General features: G+C 35.9%; 1 protein-coding gene across 1 annotated transcript in view; it reads right to left on the minus strand.

Annotated features, from left to right (window-relative positions):
• Positions 1-12,897: 12,897 nt before the first annotated feature.
• LOC121862290 (brefeldin A-inhibited guanine nucleotide-exchange protein 1-like) overlaps positions 12,898-26,313 on the minus strand; it is a 101,705-nt gene continuing 88,289 nt past the window's right edge. Inside the window, 3 exon segments of the mRNA XM_042360422.1 lie at positions 12,898-13,213; positions 17,432-17,566; positions 20,314-20,432. Of these exon segments, the coding sequence (XP_042216356.1) occupies positions 13,004-13,213; positions 17,432-17,566; positions 20,314-20,432 (464 nt within the window). The 3' untranslated portion in view covers positions 12,898-13,003.

Consider the following 26,313-nt stretch of genomic DNA (forward strand, 5'->3'; position numbering starts at 1 on the left):
CCTACACATGATGCATGAGCTGTACCAGAAAGTGTCAACTGGTTCTCTCAAACATTTGAGGAGGAGGAAACTGCAGCACTTTCAGCTGAAGATATATCATATAAGAGTTTAAAAAACAAACCCGCAAATTAACTTCTTTGATGTGTTTGTGTGTGTTCTGATTTGACTGATGTGTTTTGTGCTCTCTATGAGGAAGTGTGGACTGATGGTGATTATGTGAAGGTGGATTGTGAGACAATGGTGATGTCTGCAGGATTATATTGGTTAACAGACAACAATAAATTACAAGTAATGGTGATATGTTGTCACTTGTATTAATTTGTGAAGATTAATGCATCATGTTATATCATATTTAATTGATATATCAAAATTATATGGAAAGATGTTTGTCTAATTTTCCCTAGGTCTTCCATTCAATGCATGAGAACAGTCTCAAGTTTCATATACCCTAATAAGTGTCATCAAAATCTGGGGGTTCAACAGGACTATCCTCACACTAAGTACCCTCACTTTTGAATTTATTTTGAAAAATTTTAAGGACAGTACACCTAGTTATAATCTACAATGTTTTCTGGGACATCATTGTTTTATGTCCATTTTCCATGCTTGTGGGTTAGCCACAATTATCAGATGGCAGCTTTCCATGTTGTAAAGTCTCTCTTGTTAGGTTCCTAACTCTTAAGTCATGGCTTGCGAACTCTCCCGACTCTCCATATTTAGGATCATATCATGCACCTCTTGACCTAATTGGTTTCATCCACTCGCTCCGTATACTATACCCAAATCATCTCAGCCCGCCTCTACACAGAACTTCGCCAATACATGTACAGTACTTTGAATACCCAGATACCCTCTTGGCTCTGAACAGGGCCTCCTGTCTTTCAGTTTCACCCTTCTCACTTATTGTAACAGGGCAAAAAAAAAATTATGAAAATTCTGGCTTAGATTCTTTTGAATCTACTTCACTTTTACCACAGTACACAACATGTAAACCTCGTAACACATTTATAAAAAGATGGTGTCAGCAAATGTGACATGGTCTTTATTGGTCCCAGCAAGGACAGTAACAGTTCATCAGACAATGTTGGTATTGTAGTGTACAATGATGATCTTTTATTGTTAAAAAAGTACTTAAAAACATGTTTATTGTAATATTAACATGTGATGGCAATTTTATTTTGAAGGAAGATACGATATTCCTCAATCCAAATAGTTGGTATTAGGAAAATCAGCTTCAATTTAAGGTCTTCCTGTATATACTCTATTAATGTATGTTTCATTTCAGTCTATTTGGTGTTTAAATAATTTATTTCGTTAGAATGATAGTGTTCCACGTTGTTATATAGGTACGAAGTCTCAGCTGGGGAATATAGCAAAGAGGTGACTAGGCACAGTAGTTTGGCTCTAGTTTTCCTACATCCAGAGATCAACTTTCCCTTCTATCTTCCAGTTCTGAGGATGATGGTCATCATAATATCATCCCCCTAGCTTTCAAATGGGGCAGGGCCTGGTGGCCAATCCTTCAAATTGGCTATTACAATAACAAAAGCTGCTTGACAATGGGCTTAACATTCAACATTTAAACACTGCATCAGTGTCCTGAAACTCTTAGCAACGAGCAGGCATTCTCTGCCGACTTAGAATACAAAATTTACAAACAGCATAAATCTGAATAAAAAAACAATTAACCATTTGGAAATAGCATCTGGCTTTATTTATAATAATGAAATAACCAACACTCGTATATACAGTTACTATGATATAAATGTACATCTTCACCATGGTTATTAACATTACACATTTCAATACAGTAATAGGATCTACATTGTATATAACATTTGGTACTATTTTTGCCACTGTCAGACATAACAAATGAGTGTGAGAAGTTGAACTAGTGAACTGAAATCTTCAAAGCAGTTAATACTAAAATAGACAAAGCATACTTATCTATTTAAATCACCAAAAAGCATATATTTTTTTTTACACCATGTCTATATTATGACTAAGAATATATTGTATATGAACTCTTTACATTACAAATAAGCATTATACAGCTGCAGTTTATAAAGAAAATATGAAGATCTAAGCTTGCCAAACAATGCAGTGTCAAGAAATAGGTTTCAGTTGCAGTAAGTAAACTCAAACAATATTACTCTTTAGAAAATATAGAAAAAGATTTACTGAATATTGCTAATTCCTATATTTCAATATTGATGAAAATTTTTCACTTCTTTAGGCATTTTTTTATATTCTACTAATACTGAAATGACATAAAAATCATTCTTAAAAAAAATAATAACAACTGCAATGCTTCTTAATGATATCACTAATGAAAAATGAAGTAAATAAATTTATAAAAATGAATGTCAATGTTATTTAAAATAATAACTTTCTTGCATCTCGGGCACAGTTTCTGGTTATTAAAACTTTACTTAATTTCAAGAGTATCAGTCTTATGCTGTATTGTACACCCAAAATGATTAATTATAGGTCCTCTGTTTTACCTAAATATTTTAGCAATAAATAGAGGAGAATAAAATTTCATCCTAGTCCTCAATCACATATTTCAGTGCTGTAGTTGGTTGATATACAGTACAGTATTAGTCAAAAGATGTTTATTATAATTCAAAGTAATTTTTTTTTATATCTTCATTTACATTCACCCACTCAGATGTTTTTTAATTTAATATAATGTCTTTTAACTTACATGATTCTCAGTGTATAAAGCATCATGCAAATGAAAATATTGTTGTTGCATTTCACAATTAAGCATAATCTAAAAAATCCATGACATATATATTTTAAAATACAGTATAATAAATATACACCTGTACGGCATTTTAATTCTTCCTTTTCTAAATGTTGTATATTAGATTTTCTGCACAATATTTAGCACATAATTACTTATACAGTATGAGAAATGTGAAATGATCTGTGATTATTGGTTTGTGTATCTTTCACATCCCTGATGACACAATGTTCCACTTAATTGATGCTAAAGCTTGACAATAATGGCCAAAATTTAACCTAAATCATTGGAGTACAGTACAGTACTGTACAATACTTACAAATAGTTGCAATCCTGACAAGATGACTTGACAATGCTCAACATTCCCCAAGTTCACTATCAGTGACATCAGGAATACTTACTGCTCTTCCTTGAAAAGTGAAAATCGAATTGCCTCCTATACATTAGATAACATAACTGTAAATATACAATACTTTTATACTTCCTGAAATTACTTAAGGAGCATCACATAAACAAATACTATATCATGTAATCAAAGTTATATTAAAATCATTAAAAACACTGGATCTAAATATACCATGACCCAGCTTATCTTTACAGAGCTTATGTACAAAATGATCTAGGCACAACCGGGTTCAGAAGCAGATCTTTAAGAACAGGGATACAACTGAAAATATCCTTATTTCTTTCCTTAACATGTATCTATTACAAACTGTATTTCATGTACAGTCAACCAAAGATCCAGCGACCCCATCCTGAGTCGCTTACTGGCAATTTTACCTGGCAATACTTGGTAAAGTAAGACTGTATGTAATGGGGATTGTGATTGGTGGATCTATTTTCGGCTGCATTACTGTCAGGATAAATATTAAATAATCCAAAGGTAGAATTTTCATAATAATAAACTATTCATTGTTATTTAAGATAATGAGAAGTTTCCAAATGCTCTTATATTTGCTTAAATAATGAAGAAAACTTGATCTGAGAATCTTGTGGCAATCCTCGTTCCCTGGTGTACTGTAGTTGAGTTGCCAATTCATTAATATAATTTCTACATTATTTAACCAAATATAATTTTTTTTAACTTCTCATGATCTTAAATAAGAATGAATACCGTAGTTTATTAATATGAAAATTCTACCTTTGGATTGTTTAATATTTATCCTGACAGTAATGCAGCCGAAAATAGATCCACCAATCACAATCACCTTTACATACAGTACTTTACCAAGTATTGCCAGGTAAAATTGCCAGTAAGAGACTCAGGATGGGGTCACGAGATCTTTGACTGACTGTACATGTTTGCATATAGAAATCATACTTGACACAATTTGTTCTCCAAAGAAGAAATTAGACCATCTCCTCTTTGTGGTAAACTTTATGACACTAACTGTACATTATTTAGATGTATCTTAATAATTTTGGTACAGGTACAGGACATTTTTAAGATTTATGAGTGCAGTAATTATATCACATATACTGTATATAATCAAGAGAGGTTATAATGTTTAATATACCCCTGTATGCATTGGTAACCCACAACACACACAGCTAATGGGTGTTATGGTATCAGGAATTTGGTTGCAATTCAGTCATGGAGACAGAGATTTAGGAATGTTACAGTTATCAGATCTAAAGTAATATATACAGTACACAGGACTTCCTAATGCATAAGTGTGTTAAATGCTCTACAATGATGGCTTTATTGTTCTTTTATAAAAAACAAAATAAAAAGTAATCTATACATATTGCACCTATTCACTTTAACAATACTGTACAATAATTTAATGTTGTCACAGTAACATTTAATGAAAAAATTTAATGCTATGTTGATGTATGTGTTATGAATAGACAGAGACTTGCCAAGAAACTTCTGGTCACATCCACATCCTTAATGACAGAAATTATTATTGCAGTGCCATTTATAAATTTTTACAGGTTGGTCAAATCACATCCCAATAAAACAATGAATTTTTTTTTTCAATCATATAAAAACTTACACAGTACTGTGTGAACAAGATTGATATATTTTCAAGATGAGGATTTAAATTGAGCAAACAGAAAGAATGAAGATTAAGGGCAAACTCATTATGATGAAAAAGAATACATGTTGTTGAATTTAACTGTAGTATGTACAGTGACCCCTCCGTTAACGAACTCAATCCGTTCCAGAAGGTCGTTCGTTAACCGAAACCATTGTTTCAATGGGTTTTTGGGTAATTGGTTCCAGCTCACTGAAAATTTCCTAAATTCAACAAAAATGGTAGAAAAGTTCACTTACTTTGAGGTGTGTATGTAGAAGGCTCCTGGATGATGATGGGATTTAGAATGGGGGTGGAGGAGAAGGAAGAAGAGAAGGCATTGGGGAGGAAGAGAAGTCACCCCATGGCGCCATTTCACCCATAAAATTTTAGCTCTCTGGTGTAATTCAAGATTATTTTCTTTAAATCAACACTGCACTGCATTATATATTGTCAATATGTAAAATATATTTCAAAATTACCAATAATTTGCTTGGAAACACAGAAAAAAGCGTTTAGTTGAAGAGAGTCTCAAGCAAGATGTTACCTCCAGTGAAAACAGAGAGAGACTAACTCCTGTTTGCTGTGTTAAGAGGCTGGATGCCACGCATTAAACTAGTCACTTTACCTTCAATTATGTTCAATAATTGTTAAAATGACAAAAAAATTGAATATTAAACTTTTAAAATTATTAAATAGTATAAACTTCTTGATATTTACTAAAATAGTAAGGAATTTAAGCCCAAGAACCGATTAATGTATTGGCGGACTGATACTAAAGCTGGTTGCCCGGTCAGTACAAGCGAAAACATGTTGAGGTCAGTTCGTAAGAACTTCGTTAACCGAATTGAAGATCCTTATGGAAGGCAGTTCGTTAATCGAAATTACGTTAACCGAGGTGTTCGTTAAACGAGGGGTCACTGTAATGCTCAAGGCCAATTATCAAATAAAGAAGTTAAAAAATTAAATTGGCACAACACATGAAATTATGAATATTATGCAGAAATGTGCATTGATTAAGCTGTTTAAACAAGATTCTACACAGATGACCTTGCTGCTCTCGGTACATTACACAGCACCTAATGGATAGAGGCGAGTGATCAATGTTGTGGGATTCCATCCATTGCCAGTTCACAGTGTTGCACCACCAAAACAAGTTGTTGGTGGATGTTTATACTGTAGACGAGTTAAGATCTCCAACAATTTTTAAAGTAAACTTTTTGTTTTTTGAGAAACTCTCTTTAGATTTTGATTTAATATTCATCATAGTGATGGTTACAATGTTTTTACAATAACCTATTGTGGTGGACTAGGAGAGAGAGAAAGTATAACAGTACAGAATAATCATTATGGTTTCTGATTACGTTAAATATACAGTACTATCGTGGACAAAAGTTCGCTCCCTCCCAAACCGAAGCAGTATCGACCCAAATGAGATAAAACAGCACACCTGCACCAGAAGACAGTTAGGGTACGTCAGTTCGGAGACTCATTCCCGTGACTCAGTTTCACCACACAGACCACATTTTTTTTTTTTAGTATATTTTGTAAGCAAATTAATTTTTGCGTATTAAAAAGTATTCAATTTACCTACTAAAAATTACCAAAATTCTATAATTCTTGTTTTTTATTAAAAACAAAAACAAAAGATTGACAGGTGTATCCATGCCATACAAGATGTGGGTCAGATGGTGGACCCAGTCACACTGGAAGATTAGTGCTTGGTCAACAGCTTCACTTTTTTTTTTCTTTTTTTAATGTGGAATAGCCCACCCTGGCACAGGTCATCGACCCACAAAGCGGGGGGTGGGGGAAGAAAGAGAAATTAAAATTAGAAGAGCCAAAGATTATACAGACTATATTAGTAGTCAACACTATGAAGATGCTGGAAAACCAACTTTTTGAAGTGAGACAGATTGCATGAGTATAGAAACACAGAAGAAGGCAGAGCATTCCACAGTTTGGCTGTGTGAGGAAAGAAGGATGTACTATAACAGGTTATTCTAGACCGACATCCACAGAGAAACGGTGGGCACCGCGGGCAAGATGTGTGTTATGAGCCCACGGCCTTGCCGGCAGTACACAGAATGCCAAATCCACCGAACATTGCCCGTTAAAGTACTACCTGTAAAAGAGAGTGTGTGAAGCGACATTGCAGCGAAGAGAAAGGGAAGAAAGATCATCAACTAAAGGAGGAGAGTCAATAAGACGAAATGCCTTTGATTCCACCCTAACTAACAGTTAGACAGAAGAGCCACCCCAGATATGAGAGCAGTACTCCAAGTTAAGACGAATGAATTCCTTACCGTACAGTGGTCCCTCGGTTCACGAACACAATTCGTTGCACAGAGTCGTTCGTTATCAAAAAATTTTGTTAACCGAATCCATTATTTCAATGGGATATTGGGTAATTGGTTCCAACTTACAGAAAAAGTACATACAAAGTACTGTATACCAGTACTAGAATTAACAAAACATTAAATATAAACTAAATACAGTACTGTACTGTACTCTACAGTATACTGTACAATAATAAATAAAAAACAACAGAATACTGTATTTTAACTTACCGGTACTTTGAGGTGTGTATGTCATATTACTGGCAGCTTTGTTTACATATCAAACAGCTGATTGTAGAGGCAGTCGATGATGACGGCATATTCTTTACAGAGTGCATTGGTTCTAATGCCTTCTTCATGTTTCATAATAATTTCTGCACTGTATATTATCAATATGTTAACTAAATTTTAGAATGACCAATAATTTTAATGTAAAAATGCAAAAATATTCAAGAGACCAACAAATCGATGTTCACTCCACTGTAAACAAAGTTAAAATGAGAAGCGTTGTTGGGTGATCCAATCAGCTGATGGGCGCACAAAACTGTTCCCTGTACTGTCTATATTATCAATACAGTACGTTAACTAAATTTCAAAATGACCAATAATTTTAATAAAAAAAATGCAGAAATAATCAAGAGACCAACTTTCTTGATATTTACTTCACTGGAAACGAATGTAAACATAGAACCAATTACTGTATTGGAGCACAACAAAACATGTTTATCGCAAGGATTTCGTTAATCAAAGTTTTGTTAGTCAATCGAACTAAAAATCCTTATGGGAGCTAATTCGTTAACCGAAATTTCGTTAATTGAACGGTTCGTTAACCGAGGGACCACTGTATACCGCCATATTTCTTACTGATCATCGAATAAACATTTAACAAAAGTATTTTTGATATTGTTTTCTGTGAAGGATTTCACATATATGCAAGGAACAATGTGCTTATGAACAATAGTGTCCATCCATCTATGTCTGAGAAGCTGATCATCACTACTAGCCAAGTGGCTCATGCAGGGTCTCCATGTTATTCTTTCTTCAAATAACTCCATACATACTCCTCTATTCTCATTTCCAAGCTACACAATCTTTCATTCTGCCCTTTCATTTTACTTTTAGTCTCCTGTTAATCTTATACTGTTCACCTCTCATACACTTTCTCTTTTAACTATCAATGACCCATTCTTTGAATTCCATATCACCTCATTATTCCATATTTTATTGATTCAAAACTCCTTCTATTCCAAATAAATTCGAAGTATCTAAATTTCTCACACTATCAGCTCGTCTTACTCCACAGTCAAACTCTAAGAAATAAATGTTCACAGTTTGCACTCTGTCAGTATGCTATGCCATGTTAATAAAAAAAACCCAATAAATAAATACCAATTATAGCCAAAAATTTAAGTTCTATGATTCATCCAAGCAATCAAGGCAACATAAACTTTGGTGCATTAGAATATGACGAGAGAGAATGTATATTACTCTTCTGCAAATGTTTGTTTATTTATATGATGCCACAGCACATACTTCTTGGTACAGTACAGTATATCAAAAACTTCATCCATACAGTATTCAACTCAATTCAGATTTACAGTACAGGTACAGGTATTTTATTTATTTATTTTTTAAACAAAATAGTTCTACTGATGTAAATAAAATTTACCCAGACTTTACTATACTTTTAGATATTTATATTTCAAATGTACAAAACAAGCTCATTAACTAATAAATATTATTCACTAGACAGTATATTTATTATGGGTACCTATATCATTATAAAATAAATTTCACTAAAACAACTGAAAGATGAGAAAGTTAAAAGCAAACTTTCTAGTGAAGGATTTTATCTCAGATATTGTTTCTTGATATTTAAGGAAATTAAGAAAACTAAATGTTATAAACCCAAAATGAAGATACATTACAATTACTGGGTAAAAATTATTACTGTATACAGCCGCCCCCCTCCTCAAATTTGCGGGGGTTAGGTTCTCAAAATGGCCGCGAATCACATTTGCTGACCGATGGTGGTGGGGAAGGGAGGGGGGGTTACATTCTTACTTGTATACAAAGAAATGTATACTGTATTCCCTTTATGTGTTTGCCTTTAGAAAAATAATTTCTTTTACCTGTATTGTATATACTGTATGTGTGTGTGTAGACAGCACACACACACAAAAAACATACAAATAAATAATAATGGGAAAATACTCTCACAAATAATCATAAACAAATTTATTTAAAATGTGACAGTCTACCCTGAAGTCCGTGATTTATTATTAAAGCACAGAGTAGATTTGAGGGTAGACTCACATTTTTAATAAATTTGTTTATAATTATTTGTGAGAGTATTTTCCCATTATTATTTATTTGTATGTGTTTTGTGTGTCTACACACACACACACACATATATATACAATACAGGTAAAGGAAATTACTGTCTCTACAACGAATGACTCCCTGTCCCAGCCGTGAAAATACAGGCAACTTTAAAACTACCCACAGACATTCTTGAGTACATCCAGGGTGTCATACGCAAATAACCGAGAATCACGAAGTAAAAATCAGCGAACTTGGGGGGCATACTGTACTGTATTTTCACATAAGTATTTAACAGTCAATATCACAAAGGAGCATTTCAATTCGTAAGTGATTTTCTATTTACCTAACTTATATACATGTATCAAATCATTAAAGGATGAACAATAATAACTTTTTCGTAAGAAAAAGTAAGTTCAGCCGGTGAACGGGCACGCTTACAATAAGAAATGAGACAGGAGTTGTGACATGAGAGAATACACTACAAGGAGATCTAGAATCACAATGATCAATTCAGTCTGTTTAAATCTGGACAATAAATACTTGGTAAGAAAACTTTGATCCTAATCCTTCAGTACTGTAGATTAATAATTTTGAGTTTTGCAAACAATGAACCATAAATTGCTGAAGTGTGGAAAGTTAACCAAGCCTGTACATCTTTTATAAATTTAAGTAAACTAGTTTGGCTTAACAATCCACTCTCCAAGTAGTAAATAGTATCCTAACGGATTCCAAGATTTTTCTGATTTACTTTCAAATTCTGGCAAAAAATCGTAAGATAAAACCATATTATCACTTTCAACATGATACAATTACAACATATCACTGTGTCCATACAAAAATTATGGATTCATCCTGAAATCTTGTTTTCTAGCAGAGCTCAAAGTCAGGCCACTCTTGTTATACTGTAGTGGCTGACTGGGCAACTACGATATACCTCTAGAACCTCATATTTCCTATATACTGTATGCCAGTCAAGGTGATGTATTTACCCCTTTGGGTATACCAATGTCCCCTTCCTCCCCATCATATATTGTCTTGGGGGGGGAGGGGGACTTGTAACACTTGCTCTCTGAGAGCCACGAGGTCTTAAGTGAGCCAAGCTTACCTAATCAACACTCTCTATGCCAATGCTAACTTCCACCATTTGGAATCCAGAACCAACAGGTCACTCATATTTCTGTTCCAAATGACAAGTACACTATCTAAGGGAGGAAAGAGGGTGTTCTAAAAAAGGATAGCAGGATCAATCCTTCATTTCTAGCTGTGGCCTAAAGTGAGGAAGTGAGGTTTTACAAAAGCTCCAAGGATTAACCAAATAAGCACCCTTGAGAGATTACACATTTATGCCATCTATTAAAGTTCGGTTTAAATTACCATCTCCACACCTGCATAGTTCTTAGGAGTTACCCAGGAACCTGTGGAAAAGATAAACCCATTTTCCAGAACCCATTGATTGTTGGATAATATGTACAAAGTGTTGTTTTTATGTACAGTCAGCCAAAGATCAAGCGACCCCACCCTGGGTTTCGTACTCGCAATTTTATCTGGTAATACTTGGTGAAGGAAGGCTGTTTGTAATGGAGATTGTGATTGGTGGATCTATTTTCGGCTGTATTACTGTCAGGATAAATATTAAACAAAACAAAGGTAACATTTTTATAATAAACTATTCATCATTATTTAAGATAATAAAAAGATTCCAAATGTTTGTATATTTGCTTAAATAATGAAGAAATTATATTAATGAATTGGCAACTCAACTACAACAAGGGCTGCCATAAGATTCTCAGATCAAATTTTCTTCATTACTTAAGTAAATATATGAATATTTGGAAACTTCTCATGATATTAAATAACAATGAATAGTTTATTATTATAAAAATGTTACCTTTGGATTATTTAATGTTATCCTGACAGTAATACAGCCGAAAATAGATTCACCAATCACAATCCCCATTACAAACAGCCTTCCTTCACCAAGTATTATCAGATAAAATTGCGAGTACGAGACCCAGGGTGGGGTCGCTTGATCTTTGGCTGACTGTACTTATTGCTACAAAAATGGTTACATTTAGAGATCAATCTTATCCATGAAGACTTTTTTGGTAAAACCATCCCCTTTCTCATGAACCAGTTGCACATTGTGCTGCTGCAGGAAGGAAGAATTCACAATAACAGATACTGTACTAGTGCCCATGAGATCCTAACTCTGTAAACTCAAAACTCCATCTGGAGTAAGAGGAGTCCTAACTAGATTATACCCCTTAGTGATAGGGATAAATCCATTAATAAGTGTTTTAAAACACTCTTGTTAGAGGACAGTGAAAGGTATACTGGTAAGTATCAAAAGGGTCTTTTGACAAAACTTTATCAATCATAGGAGAGCAATTTCTATCGGGTAAATAAAAAAGGTGGGGAAGGGCATGTAGTGTATGAAAAATCATGAGCTTCTTTATAACCTGAAGTTTCTAATTACTACAGAGAAGTCCTCCTCCTTGGGAATCTTGCCAATATACAAACAAAATTCAGATGGGATTCTGCAATATCAATACTGCAAACAAATCCCCTGAGGACTGACTCCTGAATAATAAATCCTTTTAACCTGATACAGAGCAATGCTCTAACAATTAAGATTCAACATATATGTAGAATATTCATAAATACAAATCTAGTTGATCCCTGTTATATAGAACCCTTCAGATGTGTTACTCATAAAATTTGTTTTAAAATGAAGAAATGGGGCAAAAATTTCCTTTCACATGCTGACTGGGGTTGCTTTGGACTGTTGTAAAATTCACTTGGGGTGTCAAGAATTTTGGAAAATAAGTGATTTTGGATATTTTATTTATGTACTCTAAGAACCCATGGTAGGTCACTGGTGTGGGATGTACACATTAATGCCACTACAGTACAAATGACTATACTGGCAATATGACAGAGAAATCCCTTGTGTTTCTTCATCAAGATGGCCTTTAACACTTAGTCTTTTACAGCTCTTTATGGAGAGTTGGATTTGTGCTCTGTTCTTGTTGCCTATCAACTAGGAAAAGGAATAAGTGAGGTGTTGATCCTGGATTCAAATTGGCAGATGTAAGCCTTCGCATGGAATGTGCTATATGAGCATACTAGGCTCATGTAATACCTACTGATTTTCAGATAGTAAATGTTACGCCCCTTTATGACCCCTGGCTTGCATAAATGAGAAACAGAAATTGTCTTTATTCCCAGTTCCCTAGTCAGCAGCCTGTATTATGAGTGAGTGACACCTGGCCCCAGAGCATTAGCTAAAATATAAGATATGTAAACAAGCATAAACTGCCATAATATGGACACTGCTAACAGTTTATATATCACTAGTCTCTTGAAAAACATCATTTGCGCTGGGAAGAGAAATACAATTTATCATACATCCACACCAATACATAACTTTAATAGATGCAAAGTTTTAAATGAGAATATGTGCTTCTTAGTGGTTCATTTATTATTATTAAATGTTTTAATACAGTAATAATGATTTAGGCCATGAAACTCAATAATTTGTACAAACACTATGTCTAATATATTCTTTACTATTCACTTAGGTGAGTCTCTTTAGGATAAGAATTGGAGCCTATTGAGGATGTGGATGTTGTATGGTTGCGAACACTTGGGTGGGTTATGTTGAATACAATACCAATACGTAAGAAAAAGCGGCGCAGAACTGCTCTTAATTCAGGCTTGAGATTGAAGCACATGATTTCACACAAAAATGGGTAATAATTGGAGGCATGAGCAGCAAACTGTAAAAAAAAAAAGAAGAAAAGATTATCATAAATTAGAGTAATTTCTTTCACTTTACACTAAGATAAAACTAAAAATCTATGGTATTCTATCACAAAATATGTAATATCAACTTAAATATGCCAAAGAAAATATTAATTGTCTCAAAATCTTTTTGAAAAGTCTAGTCAAGAAGTGACTGAAAGGTGGCAGTATTTTTGACTAACGCAGTGAGGAGTTGTGATAATTGACCACATAATATTATGAATCAGATCAAAAGAACAGAAAGAGAGGAGGATTACAGGGAGTACATATGGACCACGGAATGAAAGAGGGAGGAAAAAGGCAGAGTTGTAAAAAGTACCGGACTTTGTTACTTAAGTAAAAGTATTATACACTGGCAGAATATTACTCAAATAGAAGTAAAAGTATCCAAAGTTCAATGTACTCGAGTAGAAGTAAAAAAGTATCTCATTCATAAAGTACTCAAGTACTGAAAGTAAAAGTAACAAAAAAATTATTAATTGTCTCAAATATTAAAATAAATACACATAAATTGTAAAAAAACTAGTCAACTAAAGACAAACATAAAAGGCACAGCATTACACATGTTTATTTGCAAATCTTTCTACTGTGATTAATCAATAACTGATTATTGAAATTATGGCTGTCCAAACAGGATCTTTTAGGCCTAAATATAAGCCCAGCATGACCTACTGAAAGAGAATGCGTTCAGCCGCTCTTCTCCCTACAATCCATGGCATGGATAGTGAATGGGCTGAGAGTATATCCAACCAACACTATGATCACTTTATTCCTTATCCACACAAGTATCGTCAACGTGGACCAAATAATGTCGTCTCTGCTCGCATTAGGTTAAGATACAGACCTATCTGGCAAGTATCTGAGGTGGAGGATGACTCTGTAACTGTCCCAGTGCTGACACCCTTCAACACTATTGTCTTGACTGTCCCACTGTCAGGGGCCTCCCACCACAGGGAGTCACTGACCACTATGTCACCACCTACTTAATCGTAATAATTTAGATTTAATTCTTTTATGCTACCCACGCTATTATGGGTACTAACTCCCAATGTCCTAAATCAACACAGCATTGTCTCCATATCACAAGTCATAGCATGTCCTGTGAGACACGAGTACCAATGCATTAGTGTCTGACTGCACGGTCTGGTGACTAGGATTCTCTCCCCCTGGGGTGAAATAAATTAGTTAAACAATAAATAATAAGCCCAGCATGACTAACAGATGCTCACAAGCAGCAGATGCAGGTAGTGGGGTGTTAAACGTGAGAGATAAGTCACATAATGTTGGGAAAGGCCTCAGTATCTCCATCCCATCCCCTGGGCATGACAAGTAACAATCAAGCTCCTTAAGTTGAGGAGTTTGTGGATGATTGTTGCCTGCATAGTGACTGAGTCTGACTAAGACTCACTGTGAACTGTCCCTCTAATTGGGACAACTGTGGTGACGTCACTTTTCGATTCTAATTGACGAGTGGCTGTTAAGTTTTCACACCACAAAACACCTGGAGGGTGTTGGGGGTGGGGGGCACCGAGTTATTTAAGCAGAATTTTAAATACACTCAGTCTCATACATAAGTATAGATACAGGTTTTATATCTAAGACAAAATTATGTAAAGCATTTTAGAATCACAGCCACTTTGAAATTCATTTTAGGTACAGGTATGCAAAGAGCAACTGATGTCTAATGGGAAGACCAAGCCCCTGAAGGAAAGGTGGGGAAGGAGAAAGGAGATTCGATGGGGGAGGAGGAGATAAGATGGTAGGCTAGGTGAGGTGGGTGTATATTTTATTTTTTATTCATAGTCTTTCTTCTGCTGATATATTACACAACTCCATAATATTAAAAAAATTAAAGACAACTTGAAGTAAAGTTTCATAAAAAAATATTTTGTCATGTCCTTTGATTCCATGTAAAGCAAACTAAATAATACAATAATTCAATTTACATTTGTCTTGTGAAGTAAGAAAAATACTGAAAGATATTACAGTATTCTACATCAACATCTTCTGTGGGTTGTGTTAGGAAGGACATCCAGCCATAAAACTTAAGCTTCAACATGCCTGATGGCCTCTGTCACCAATGCTGTACCCATCCCAGGGTCTTTTGATGCATTTTTTGGGTGGGGGAAGGGGGGGGGGGTAGATGACTGTTCTGGTTTTATCCAACAGCTGCTATCACATAATTGTGATTAACCCATGCAAGCGTGGAAAATAGCAATAAAAAAATTGATGATGATGAAAGGTAATGTGGGGGACTTTAATACCTAGACTTAAATGTACACTATGTAGTCACGTGCTGTCAAATAAAAAAAATTTGAGAAACATCATATATTATCACAATTTATCTTCATCTAGATACGTCTTATAATAAATAACACACACTTAGGAAGCATATCTTGACATTATAAAACCCATAGTAACCCTCTTAATCCAGACTAATTGGTTGGAATCCAGTCCATATTAAGCAAATTTTTGGATAAGGCAATTTTTTTCTTTTGGGGGGAGGGTGGGGGGGGGGGTAGTATTTAATTCGGAAAAGGTCTGGAATGACCCAAAAAAATCCAATGTCAACCACAGCCGCTTTGTTTACAAGCCAGTCACACTCGTGTGCGCATCTCTTAACTCCTATGACTATTTGTAACTGTGGACAAATTACAATGACTTCCAAAGGCAAGACAACTTCAAAAGGAAGTTGGAAGAGGGCCAGAAAGAAGTTTAGTTAGAAGGAAAAGCTAGCAGTTCTGGAAGATCATGAGAAAGGTGTGTGCAAAAGTTTTGAAGGAGAAATATGACGAAAAAATTGACCAACAGAATCACCAACTTTGTGGTAAATACTGTTGTGCAGTTTGTACGAGAATTGTATTTATTATACTGTAGGTTAGCGATTCAAAAATACATATTTATTTTTGTCACCATGTGAGTAGAGCCAGACTACTTCATGTTAATATGGACTCTTAACTGGATTAACAGAAACTAGTCCTCAGTGGTTTGCTAGTCCAGAGAAAGCAGATAAAAAGTTTGGATTAAGAGGGTTTTACTGTACAGTACAGTCAACCCTCGCTTTACGCGGTCCCACATTCCGCATTTCCACGTTTACGCGGTACCCTGCCGAAACCGGAATGCTCACATTCCGCGGTGCGTGTACCCCTTTACGCGGAGAGCGGCTGGCGAGCAACGCCATTTTTGGATCCAAACCTCCCGCCATCTCTCCCGCCATCCGCCATGTTGTGTAAGCGGCGCGAGCAGGGTGCGCACAAGGTCGCCCAGTCATCAAAACGTTACCGAGTTCTTCACCCGCCACCCACCACAGCCGGCCCAAGTCAGTGATAGTGATAATTATAGTGAGGATATGGACTTATATGGACTTTGAGGGGTTTGACAAAGAGGCCCTGCAAGCTTCTGTGGTGGATAGTGATACAATTGATACAGGTGAGGGCCAATAATCTGCCCTCTGCCTCGGAACCAACCCCCCATCCCCGTGTGCCCAGCCATCTTTTCTACTAATGTAAGTGTTAAAAAACCTAATATTATTGATATTTCTCTTAATTATTAATTGTGTGTGCATACCATCATAAAATTAAGAAGTTATTTTTACTACAACGTAGGTATTGTGTCTGAAAAAGTTGAGTTTGGGGGTCGGCCCGGTCTCTATTTCAATTAATCCCATATGTTATGTTGTTCACTTTATGCGGGCCGCCGTGGGTTGAATTAACCGCGTAAAGTGAGGGTTGACTGTATATATGCAGTATAATGAGTGAATACTGGACTTACTCTCCATACTAATTTACAAGGCTTTCCTATGCATGTTTATTGGGGAATCAGGTTCATGCTAACACTGCCACATATAAAACAACTTTGCTATGTATGACCTGCATTCAGTTTGTGAGCATTCTCTAATATGACACTTCTAGACCTCACTCATCATCATCACTATTTATATCCAAATTCCATGCTTTGTGTGGTTAGCCATGATTATCACTTCATCTACCAAGCCTTTTAAAACTTTTTCTTGGTGTGCCTTCAATCATGCTGTCATGAACATATCTTAATCACTCTCTTGGCCAGCACTACCTTAAGCTTTCACTCGGGTGACTCTCCAGGCTATTTATATACATTTTTCTTACAGCTTCTTTTCATTATCAAGTCTCTGAATTCTTTTTTTGTTTTGATGATATATATAGCTTGCAACTTACCTGATCATTAGACATTTTATGGATGTTGGTAAGAAACAAAAGAATGAGATTGGTCCATGCTTCTCGGTGAGACTCGGGAAGTGACAAGAAGTATTCCAGCCCAGAACGACACACAGATATGAGTCGCTCTTGTACCTAGAACAGGAATAAAACTATCAAAGCTTCTGTATTTCAATTAAAGTACAATATCCCTAACTAATTTACAAGATCCATAATGCATATCAAATTATCAATACATAGAAAATTCCGGAAGATTGAAGAAAACAATCACCACCATATGCATATAGACCAATTTTCCAAACTACAGTACTTGTGCAACTGTAGATTGATTATGTTCTGATTCATCATCATCATCATCATTTTACTGTTACACCTAATGGTATGGTGTCCCAGTTGCTATCAGGCAAACTTGTGGCAAGTTCCCTGGATGAATGCCCTTTCTACAGCCAACTCACTTTTACAGAGTTGGAACTGGGTATTATATGTAATACAGGGGTCCCCCAAATTTGCAGGGGTCAGGTTCTCAAAATGGCCGTGAATCGGCAAATCCGCGAATAACATTTGCTGACACGAGGGGAGGGGGAGGGAGGGGGGGGGGAGGCTTTTTACTTGAGTACAAAGAAATGTATATTCCTTTTATGTGTTTGCCCTTAGGACAATTATTTCTTTTACCTGTACTGTATATATCTGTGTGTGTGTGTAGAGACACAAATGCAAATCACACAAATAAATAATAATGGGAAAATACTCTCACAAATAATCAGAAAAAAAAAAGAAAAAAAATGTGAGTCTACCCTCAAGTTCGTGCTACAATACAGGTACAGGAAATTACTGTCTCTAGAACGAATGTCTCCCTGTCCCAGCAGTGAAAATGCCGGCAACTTGAAAACTACCCACAGACATTCCTGGGTACATCCAGGGTGTCATCCGCGAATAATAGAGGACCATGAAATAAAAATCCGCGAATTTTGGGGGTCCCCTGTAATTCAAAGTGTAAAAGCATTAAACCTTAACCATTTCAACCTTCAAGTTACATAATTTGTCTTTTATCAAAGACTTTGGGACTATTGAACAAAATCTTATGATTTTTTAAAAAATTCTTAACTCTCTATGTACTGCACGAGTACAGTAATCCCGTGTTTTTTGAGTTTTTTTTATCGCTTTTTTTTTCTATAAAATTATATACCGTACATATAAAATATCCTTTAAAAACAGAAGCCACCCTTTCCTGCCTCAGACACCCGCCGCTCCAAGAAGCCTCAGTCCACACGTGCCTACCAAACTGTGATTACCTCTTCTGTTTGTCCTCCCACATGGCTCCGGGACGTAAGCCAGCCTCATCAAAGGCAAATATTACTAGCAAAGACTCTAAAGTGACCAAGAGATCAAGAATAGTGATGACCTTAACGGAAAAAACAGTTTTATTGGACAAGCTCAGAGGTGGTATGAGCTACTGTATGTCTCGAGATGTGGTGAAGACTGACAATTCATTTGTGTCTTTTGTCAGAATACAAGTTTTCAAGTGGAGGAATGTGGGTGGAAGAGGACTGGTTGGCTGCCTGCGTGAGGGCGGGCAGATGCCAGGACAGCAGGGAGAGGCTGGCAATGCGGGTGTTGCCGACCTCAGCGAAATATAAAAATTTTTATTACATGTAAATAATTTTTTTTTTTTTTGTATATAACTGTGTTTACGTTTTTCCATTATTATACTACAATATGATTAGTTTCAAATAATGATGTTAGTAAATGCCGGTACAGTACATCAGTGATCAGTGTGACCACTGGGCTGTGAGTGGAGAGCATGGCGTGGTTAAGTGCATGACCTACCTGAGCTGTTTGGTGGCCACAGGTACAGTGATTCCTAAAAGAGTATTCGCGGTTTTGGCTTTTCGCGGGGGTTTCAGGAACGTAATTCTCGCGAAAAACACGGGATTACTGTATACGTATAGGAAATACTGGAAGCCCACATGGTGATGTCTCTGATGAGTTTGTTCTATTAATACATCATCCTTGTGTCTTCTCTGTTCGGCCACATTTTATTCTATTTATTCTTTATCTTTGGTTTTATGACACCTTAAAATACTCAAGCAATGGCTTTTGGTTTAATCTAGTGCATAATTTTAAAGGAAGCATCTTGGCCTTCCAGAAAAGATGAAAATAATAAACAGCATTGAGTTGAGCACTGGTACATAGTGTGCAAAAAAAGAAGACACTTGGAGGCGGGGGGGGGGAGGACGCTGAAGAACATCAAGGACTACAACATCCAGGATGCAGTGTTCAACCTCAAGGCAGCCTGGGACAATATCAGGGAGACAACATTGAGGCTTGTGTGGAAGAAGCTCCTTCATGGTGGTGGTGGTGCATAAGCTCTGTTACTGCAAGAGGATGCAGACTTCAAAGTGGAAGAAGCCCAGACACTTTTCCGTAACAATGGTGACAATGCTGTGACCGAGTACAGGGATTCAAATTGCATGAGTCTATTTTATGGTTTTGATCCCCTACCTGAAGCCTCACTTGTCCTTGAGACAAGCACATAAGATCTCAAATCTTCAGCACTGGTCCTACTGGGTGACAATGATGTACATATAATAATAATAATAATAATAATAATAATAATAATAATAATAATAATAATAATAACAATAATAATAATAATAATAAAAAAAAAAGGTCCCCCTGAATTGATCAAGGTCCTCTGACAATAAACATATTCTACATGGGGGAGTTTTAGCAGCATGGATATCACAAGCCACTCATTGATGACTTGCATACCATTGAGGATTCATACTACTATTAATAATACAAAACCTAATACAGTATAAGTTCAGTATATGTGAAAATATATACCAATAAATACATGAACATTTAAATGATTATATTACCTGGGGCCATTCCTCCTCTCTGGACGGATCAGCCAGCATGCGGAAGAGAATCCTCAGTGCACATGCCAAGGACTGTGTCTCTTGCTTCAGCAGATTAGGCTTCACGCTCCCCTTAAAACCTATACAAAATAAATTGAAAAAGTTACCTATTATAAGGGTCACATAAAAACAATGACATTGGGAGAATAAATGGGGAATTGATCCTAAGAGTCCCTTTATGAGTAGAGACCAAAATCAGAAAGATCCTTACTGTGCTTGCTTATTTGGAGGTGTAGACCATCCTGCCTCACACTCTTGACAGCCAGGGATTGATGTTTCAATTGTGTAAAATCAGTATAAACTAAGACAAGTTTCCAGACAACAGTGGATTCGACTTAAGAGTGAACCTGTACTATGTGGATTTACCTTATAATATATATATATATATATATATATATATATATATATATATATATATATATATATATATATATATATATATATATATATATATATATATATATATATATATATATATATATATATATATATATATATATATATATATATATATATATATATATATATATATATATATATATATATATATATATATATATATATATATATATATATATATATATATATATATATATATATATATATATATATATATATATATATATATATATATTCACACTTGTATACAGTATATGCAGTTGACCCTTGCTATTTACGGGGGTTAGGTTCCATGGACCCTGCGAATAGTATTAGCAGTCATAATACAGTACTGTATTCTATGTTTGAAATACGGTGATATCTCCGTTAGCCGGAATAATTGGTGCAGAGCACTTCCGGGAATCAGAGATTTCTGGGCAATAAGATGACTCTCTCAAAGCCGGAAAAAATCCCTCATCCCCGGAATTTTCCGGTTAACGGAAAAATTTTCTTGGAAGTTCCACAAATTGCCCATTACATCATCTCTTGAACCTGGAAAAATATCCTCCATACCCAGAATTTCCGGAAGATGCGCCTGATTTTCATCTCTTAATACCGAAAAAAAGCCCAATCCCCAGAATTTTCCGGATATAAGGAATTTTTTTTTGTAATTTTCCAGAAAATGTCCCTCAGAAAAGTGTTCCCAAAGCCACAATTTTCCAGGAAATTCCAGCTTTAGGAATGATTTTCTGAGAAAATTTCAATTCCAGCTATTGGAGGGATTCCAGCTAACAGAGATATTACTGCACTTGAGTCACCCATAAACACAACCGTATATGGTATTTCAGTATGTTTTCTTTAAATACATGTACAGTCAACAGAAACAATTTCTGCACCTTTATGGTGTTACACAATATGACACAACGGACACAGCAAAAGTCCCCTTTTTGATGATGATTCTGTACAGTATAAAGCTTTCATGCATACAGTAAGCTCTCGCCAATAACGACTTACACAATAACGTTTTCGACAATAACGGTAAGTTACAATAGATACCCATTTTCGATAACGTCTGGATTCTCTTGAATAACGGAGATTTCATGGGAAGCGTCCGAGCGCATCAATGATAACGTTTGTTTGCCGCCATGTTGATGACGTAGTTGTCCGCTCCGCCTCACTCTCACACACGCTCCGTGGAATACAGCGCTGCACCCACTTGTGAGATTTTCGCCTCTATAACCAGTGGTTGTTAGGGTCGGTGGTCAATAATGGCTTGGGGAGGTGGTAGAGGGAGTGATTTGCTGCCTGAACGCCCGGGAACTTTTAAAGTGAATGAGTAAAAAGACCCCAAAGCTAAGAGACAAAGCCACAAGAAGTGTGCCTACTCGGTCAAGGATAAAGAGCAGATTGTTGAACTCATTGAAAGTGGTGCACGGAACATTGATATTGTGAGGAAATTGAACTGTCCCGAGTCTACAGTGCGAAATATTAAGAGGAACTTAGAGGAGACCAAGAAGAGTATTGCGCTGGCTAAGAAATATTTCAGTAGTGATGGAAATGTGAGGCGAGCTATGAATGATAAAAGTGATAGAAAGTTGATGAAGACATTGATGACATTGGGGAAATGCCTGAAGATTTTGACTTTGCGGGGTTTGATGAAGTGTTAGCGGAAGTGGGTGAACCGGGTGCGAGAGGCCAGCGTGGGGACGGGGACGGAGACGGGGCCAGGAAAGTGGGCGGAGGCTCGACGCAGTAGCCTCCATGCCCCAGCCTCGGAACAATCATCACACCAAGCACCTCAAAAACTCCCCCAAGATAAGTGTTATATTACTCAAATTCTTTATTTTGATGATTGAATAACAATTCTTTTTATTTCAGCTTACAAAAAGTGTTAGGCAGGGCTTCAAAGGGGAAAAAATGGTGAAATTCGTGGGGCGGCAGCACCAATAAACCCTTTTTACATGTCACATAAATAATGTTTTCGCTCATAATGGCATTTTTCAGGCACCTATTAGACGTTATTGGCGAGAGCCTACTGTACTGTACAGTGAAAATAACTAATGTAAAGCTCTGGTGGGTTGTACTAGAGAAAGTAATTTATATAGTTTATTGTAAAACCTTGTCAACCATGCAATTACTAAACATGGTTTTGAGTATCTATGTTATATATTTGGTTCTCATTTTACAAACAATGATATCCAATTCTATGTATCCATAGGTTTCCATGGCTACCACAGGATATTTCTAGGCCAGTGCTGCAGGAGAGTTCACTGCTTGAGCTCTATTAAGTGGTTTGTACTGTTTGCCTCATTGTGTATACAGTATTTTTCTTAAAGGAAAATTTATCATCTACCACATCAAGGAAATTTTATTTTCTTACCTCTTTAAATGGATTTGTTAATTTTCATCCTTCATGATATGTTATATGGCTTTCCACTGTCCTGGTAATAATCATCACTTTAACACTCTCAAGGTTGAGGGGGGGACTGAGGCAACAATCACACCCTTCCTGGTCTGCTCACTCAAAATCATTATAGCTCATAAGAACACTATTCAATCTTTATCTGATAAAATAACTTCTAAATAAGAAACATCTTTTTTGTTTTGTTTTTCAAACTGAAAGAAATTTATTTATTTAGAATGTATTATAATTTGTCTGTAAAATGTTTATTCATTTGAAAAATTGTGATGAATAATATACTGGAAGCTACATTGTGGAAGATATTGCATTTTTTTACACCCTGTACCATAAAAATTTTGCATTATAATATAAGCATTAAAACAAGCATGAGAACAAATCGGCCTGATACTGTATAACAAGAATAAAATAGAAAAATTACCACAGGCACGTGCTACATCCACCAGTACATGGGCTTTGGGATAAATGAGAAGTGCAGCTGCCAGATGAGTGAAGCAGATAGGAACATACTCTTATTAGGCTCAGCTCTTATACATACCCATTATGTTTTCTACCATCATGCGTATGAACTTGTGTCCCTAAAATATTACACACATACAGTATTTGTGTGTGAAACTCTTGTACATTATAAAAACTTCATATACATATTTGTATTAATAGAGGGAACATTGTCAGGGCAGACTCGCTTTATCTCATTTTTCTAATTCCTGCATATTGTATTGTATTATGTACCCTGTAGTAATCTTATACAGTACAGTATAACAAACGTTTTAAGTATATTCTACACCCTGTACAGTACTTATTTTTAACCTTGAGCTGTATCTTATTCGAATTCTCTATTCTTACACTTAACCCCGCTACCCAAAGGTGACGTTTGCTTATCTGAATGTTGGTCCAAAAGAAAATTCACATCACATACCAGGAAAAACCCAGGAGTCAGCTGGGTGGCTATTATGCTACACCATATGCACATGGTATCATCTCCTCCTCTCTCCTGCATCCCCCCACCCTCCATTTGCTCTGTACTTGCTGCAAGTGAATTGCTCTTTTTTTATCCATCTGTATTTATGCAATACTTTTGTGAATCTGTATGCAATGGCATCCAAATATAGTGGTAATTCCTCTGCAACTTCCATTAAAATGGGGGAAGGAAGAAACTAGGGGTCTGTTTCTACCATCACCACAATATTTCAGCATGCTCAGGAGATGTGAAAAGAATGGAAACAGCCAGTGACAGTGAGGGTAAGAGGTAAAGTACTGGTTGACCACCGATTTTCTGGCATTGTTGGAACCAGCAGTGTGCCAGACCAGTAATTTTGCTGTACTATTGATGGTTTTTCTGTTGTAGCCATTAGCTAAACACCGGAAGACACACTAAATCATCCTAGGATGCTAGAAAATCAATAAATATACGTATAATAAATATAAAATCTTACCATAAATTGAAATTCTGTATACAGTATTGAAATAAATTTTCCCATTGTCTCCTACACAACTAAATCTTGACTCCACAATGTGACAAATACAAAAAATACATCAGCAGGTTTTATGACTACTATCCTGAAAATAAACACACATAATAGTGCAGCAATTAAACCAATAGAAGAGAAAGGAGATGTGTGTGTGAGTAATAATACTGTAGAAACCCCGTACTACATGTCGCTAGTCAGCCGTAAGATGGTTACTCACATTGTCATTGTTACATGTAATGAAACAATAAAAGTTGTGGAAATATCATCTCCATACTCTCATGTGACTTAGAAATGAATATAATACAATATAAAACTGTAAAATAAGAAAAGTGAAGAGCATAGGTGTGTATGTGTGGGAAGCAAACATTATGTGTAGAGGCAGTGGGCTGTAATTGCATTGCCAGCCCAGTCATGCTGCCTCCCTCAAGGTGATGCCATGGCATACACACAGCATAGCGCAGCTGCAGTCAGCTGGGTGGCTGGCAGAACTGTGTGGTTCACTCTTGGTGCAGCTTAGAGGATTTTTTGAGTGGAAAGAGCTATTTTTTGTACAGTCTCGTTCAAGATTCTTCGAACACTGCTGGAGACAGCTGGCAACTCAAGGCTGTTTGTTTACTATAGTACGTAGTATAATATAATACGAAACAAAAAAGCCCAAACATTAATTAAGCAACGGGGAACTAAGTAACCAATCACCGATAACCTTTAACATTCATTCATATTAACTACTAGGTACTATAGTAAACAAACGGCCTTGAAGGAGACTGTACATAAAATATGTGCTATTGTATTTTATGATGTACTATATCCCATTATTATTGTTTATTATAGCAGCTTCTGTTCATTTTTCAAAAGAGGGAAGGAGGAGGAAACTTCTGGAGGCAGTACATGTCACCAATCACTCAAACGGTTAACAAGTCAATCAGAGGCGAAGAGGATAAAGTAAAGTAAAAAAAAAAAAAAAAATTAAGGACGAATACATTTGTCTTACAAAAAATAAGGGGTTCAAGACATAAGCCTTCCCAAGAAACATCACTATCCACTGTTCCTTAATTCTACAATGAACTCTTAACCCTTAAAGGGTGGCAGAAATCATATGATGTTTAAGAGGAAAACAAGTAAAGGGTAGAGGACATCATATAATGTTTAGATTATTCGTGCCATTGTTTGGGTGCGCCCGTTGCTGGGTTCTTGTTTGGTTACTATGATGATGCTGACGGGTTGCTCCAGAGCCCCAAAAAACATGTACTCCCAGTTCAATTTGTGATTTCTCCAAAATTATTATTTGTTGTATTTATTGGGTGAAGATCAAATTTCTAGAAAATAGATTCAGCTTTCTAATGGTGCCCCCCCCCCCCAAAAAAAAAAACTTAATTAAGGCGCATTCTACATGTATGTGAACAAAATTGCCTTACGTAGTTTTCTCCGTTTGCTACCTAGCAAAATATACCCTGTCCTGGGTAGACAGTGCACGTATAAATACCGTCCAATAAAGGGTTAAAGGTAAAATATTTCCTTTATTTCCGTTTCTTTATCATATATTGTGGACAAACCTGCAGTACACCGCATAAATCACACAAGCTTCATATCAAAACACCAGTAAAGTTTTTTTCTCATAAGTTCTATCTTTTCTTGTACTGATAAGAAATGGTGTTTGTATCTTATGCTACCACTAATAGTTAATCCTTTCTT

This window comes from Homarus americanus, unplaced genomic scaffold, assembly GCF_018991925.1.
Source record: "Homarus americanus isolate GMGI-L3 unplaced genomic scaffold, GMGI_Hamer_2.0 scaffold31037, whole genome shotgun sequence".
In the NCBI taxonomy this organism is placed as follows: Eukaryota; Metazoa; Arthropoda; class Malacostraca; order Decapoda; family Nephropidae; genus Homarus; species Homarus americanus.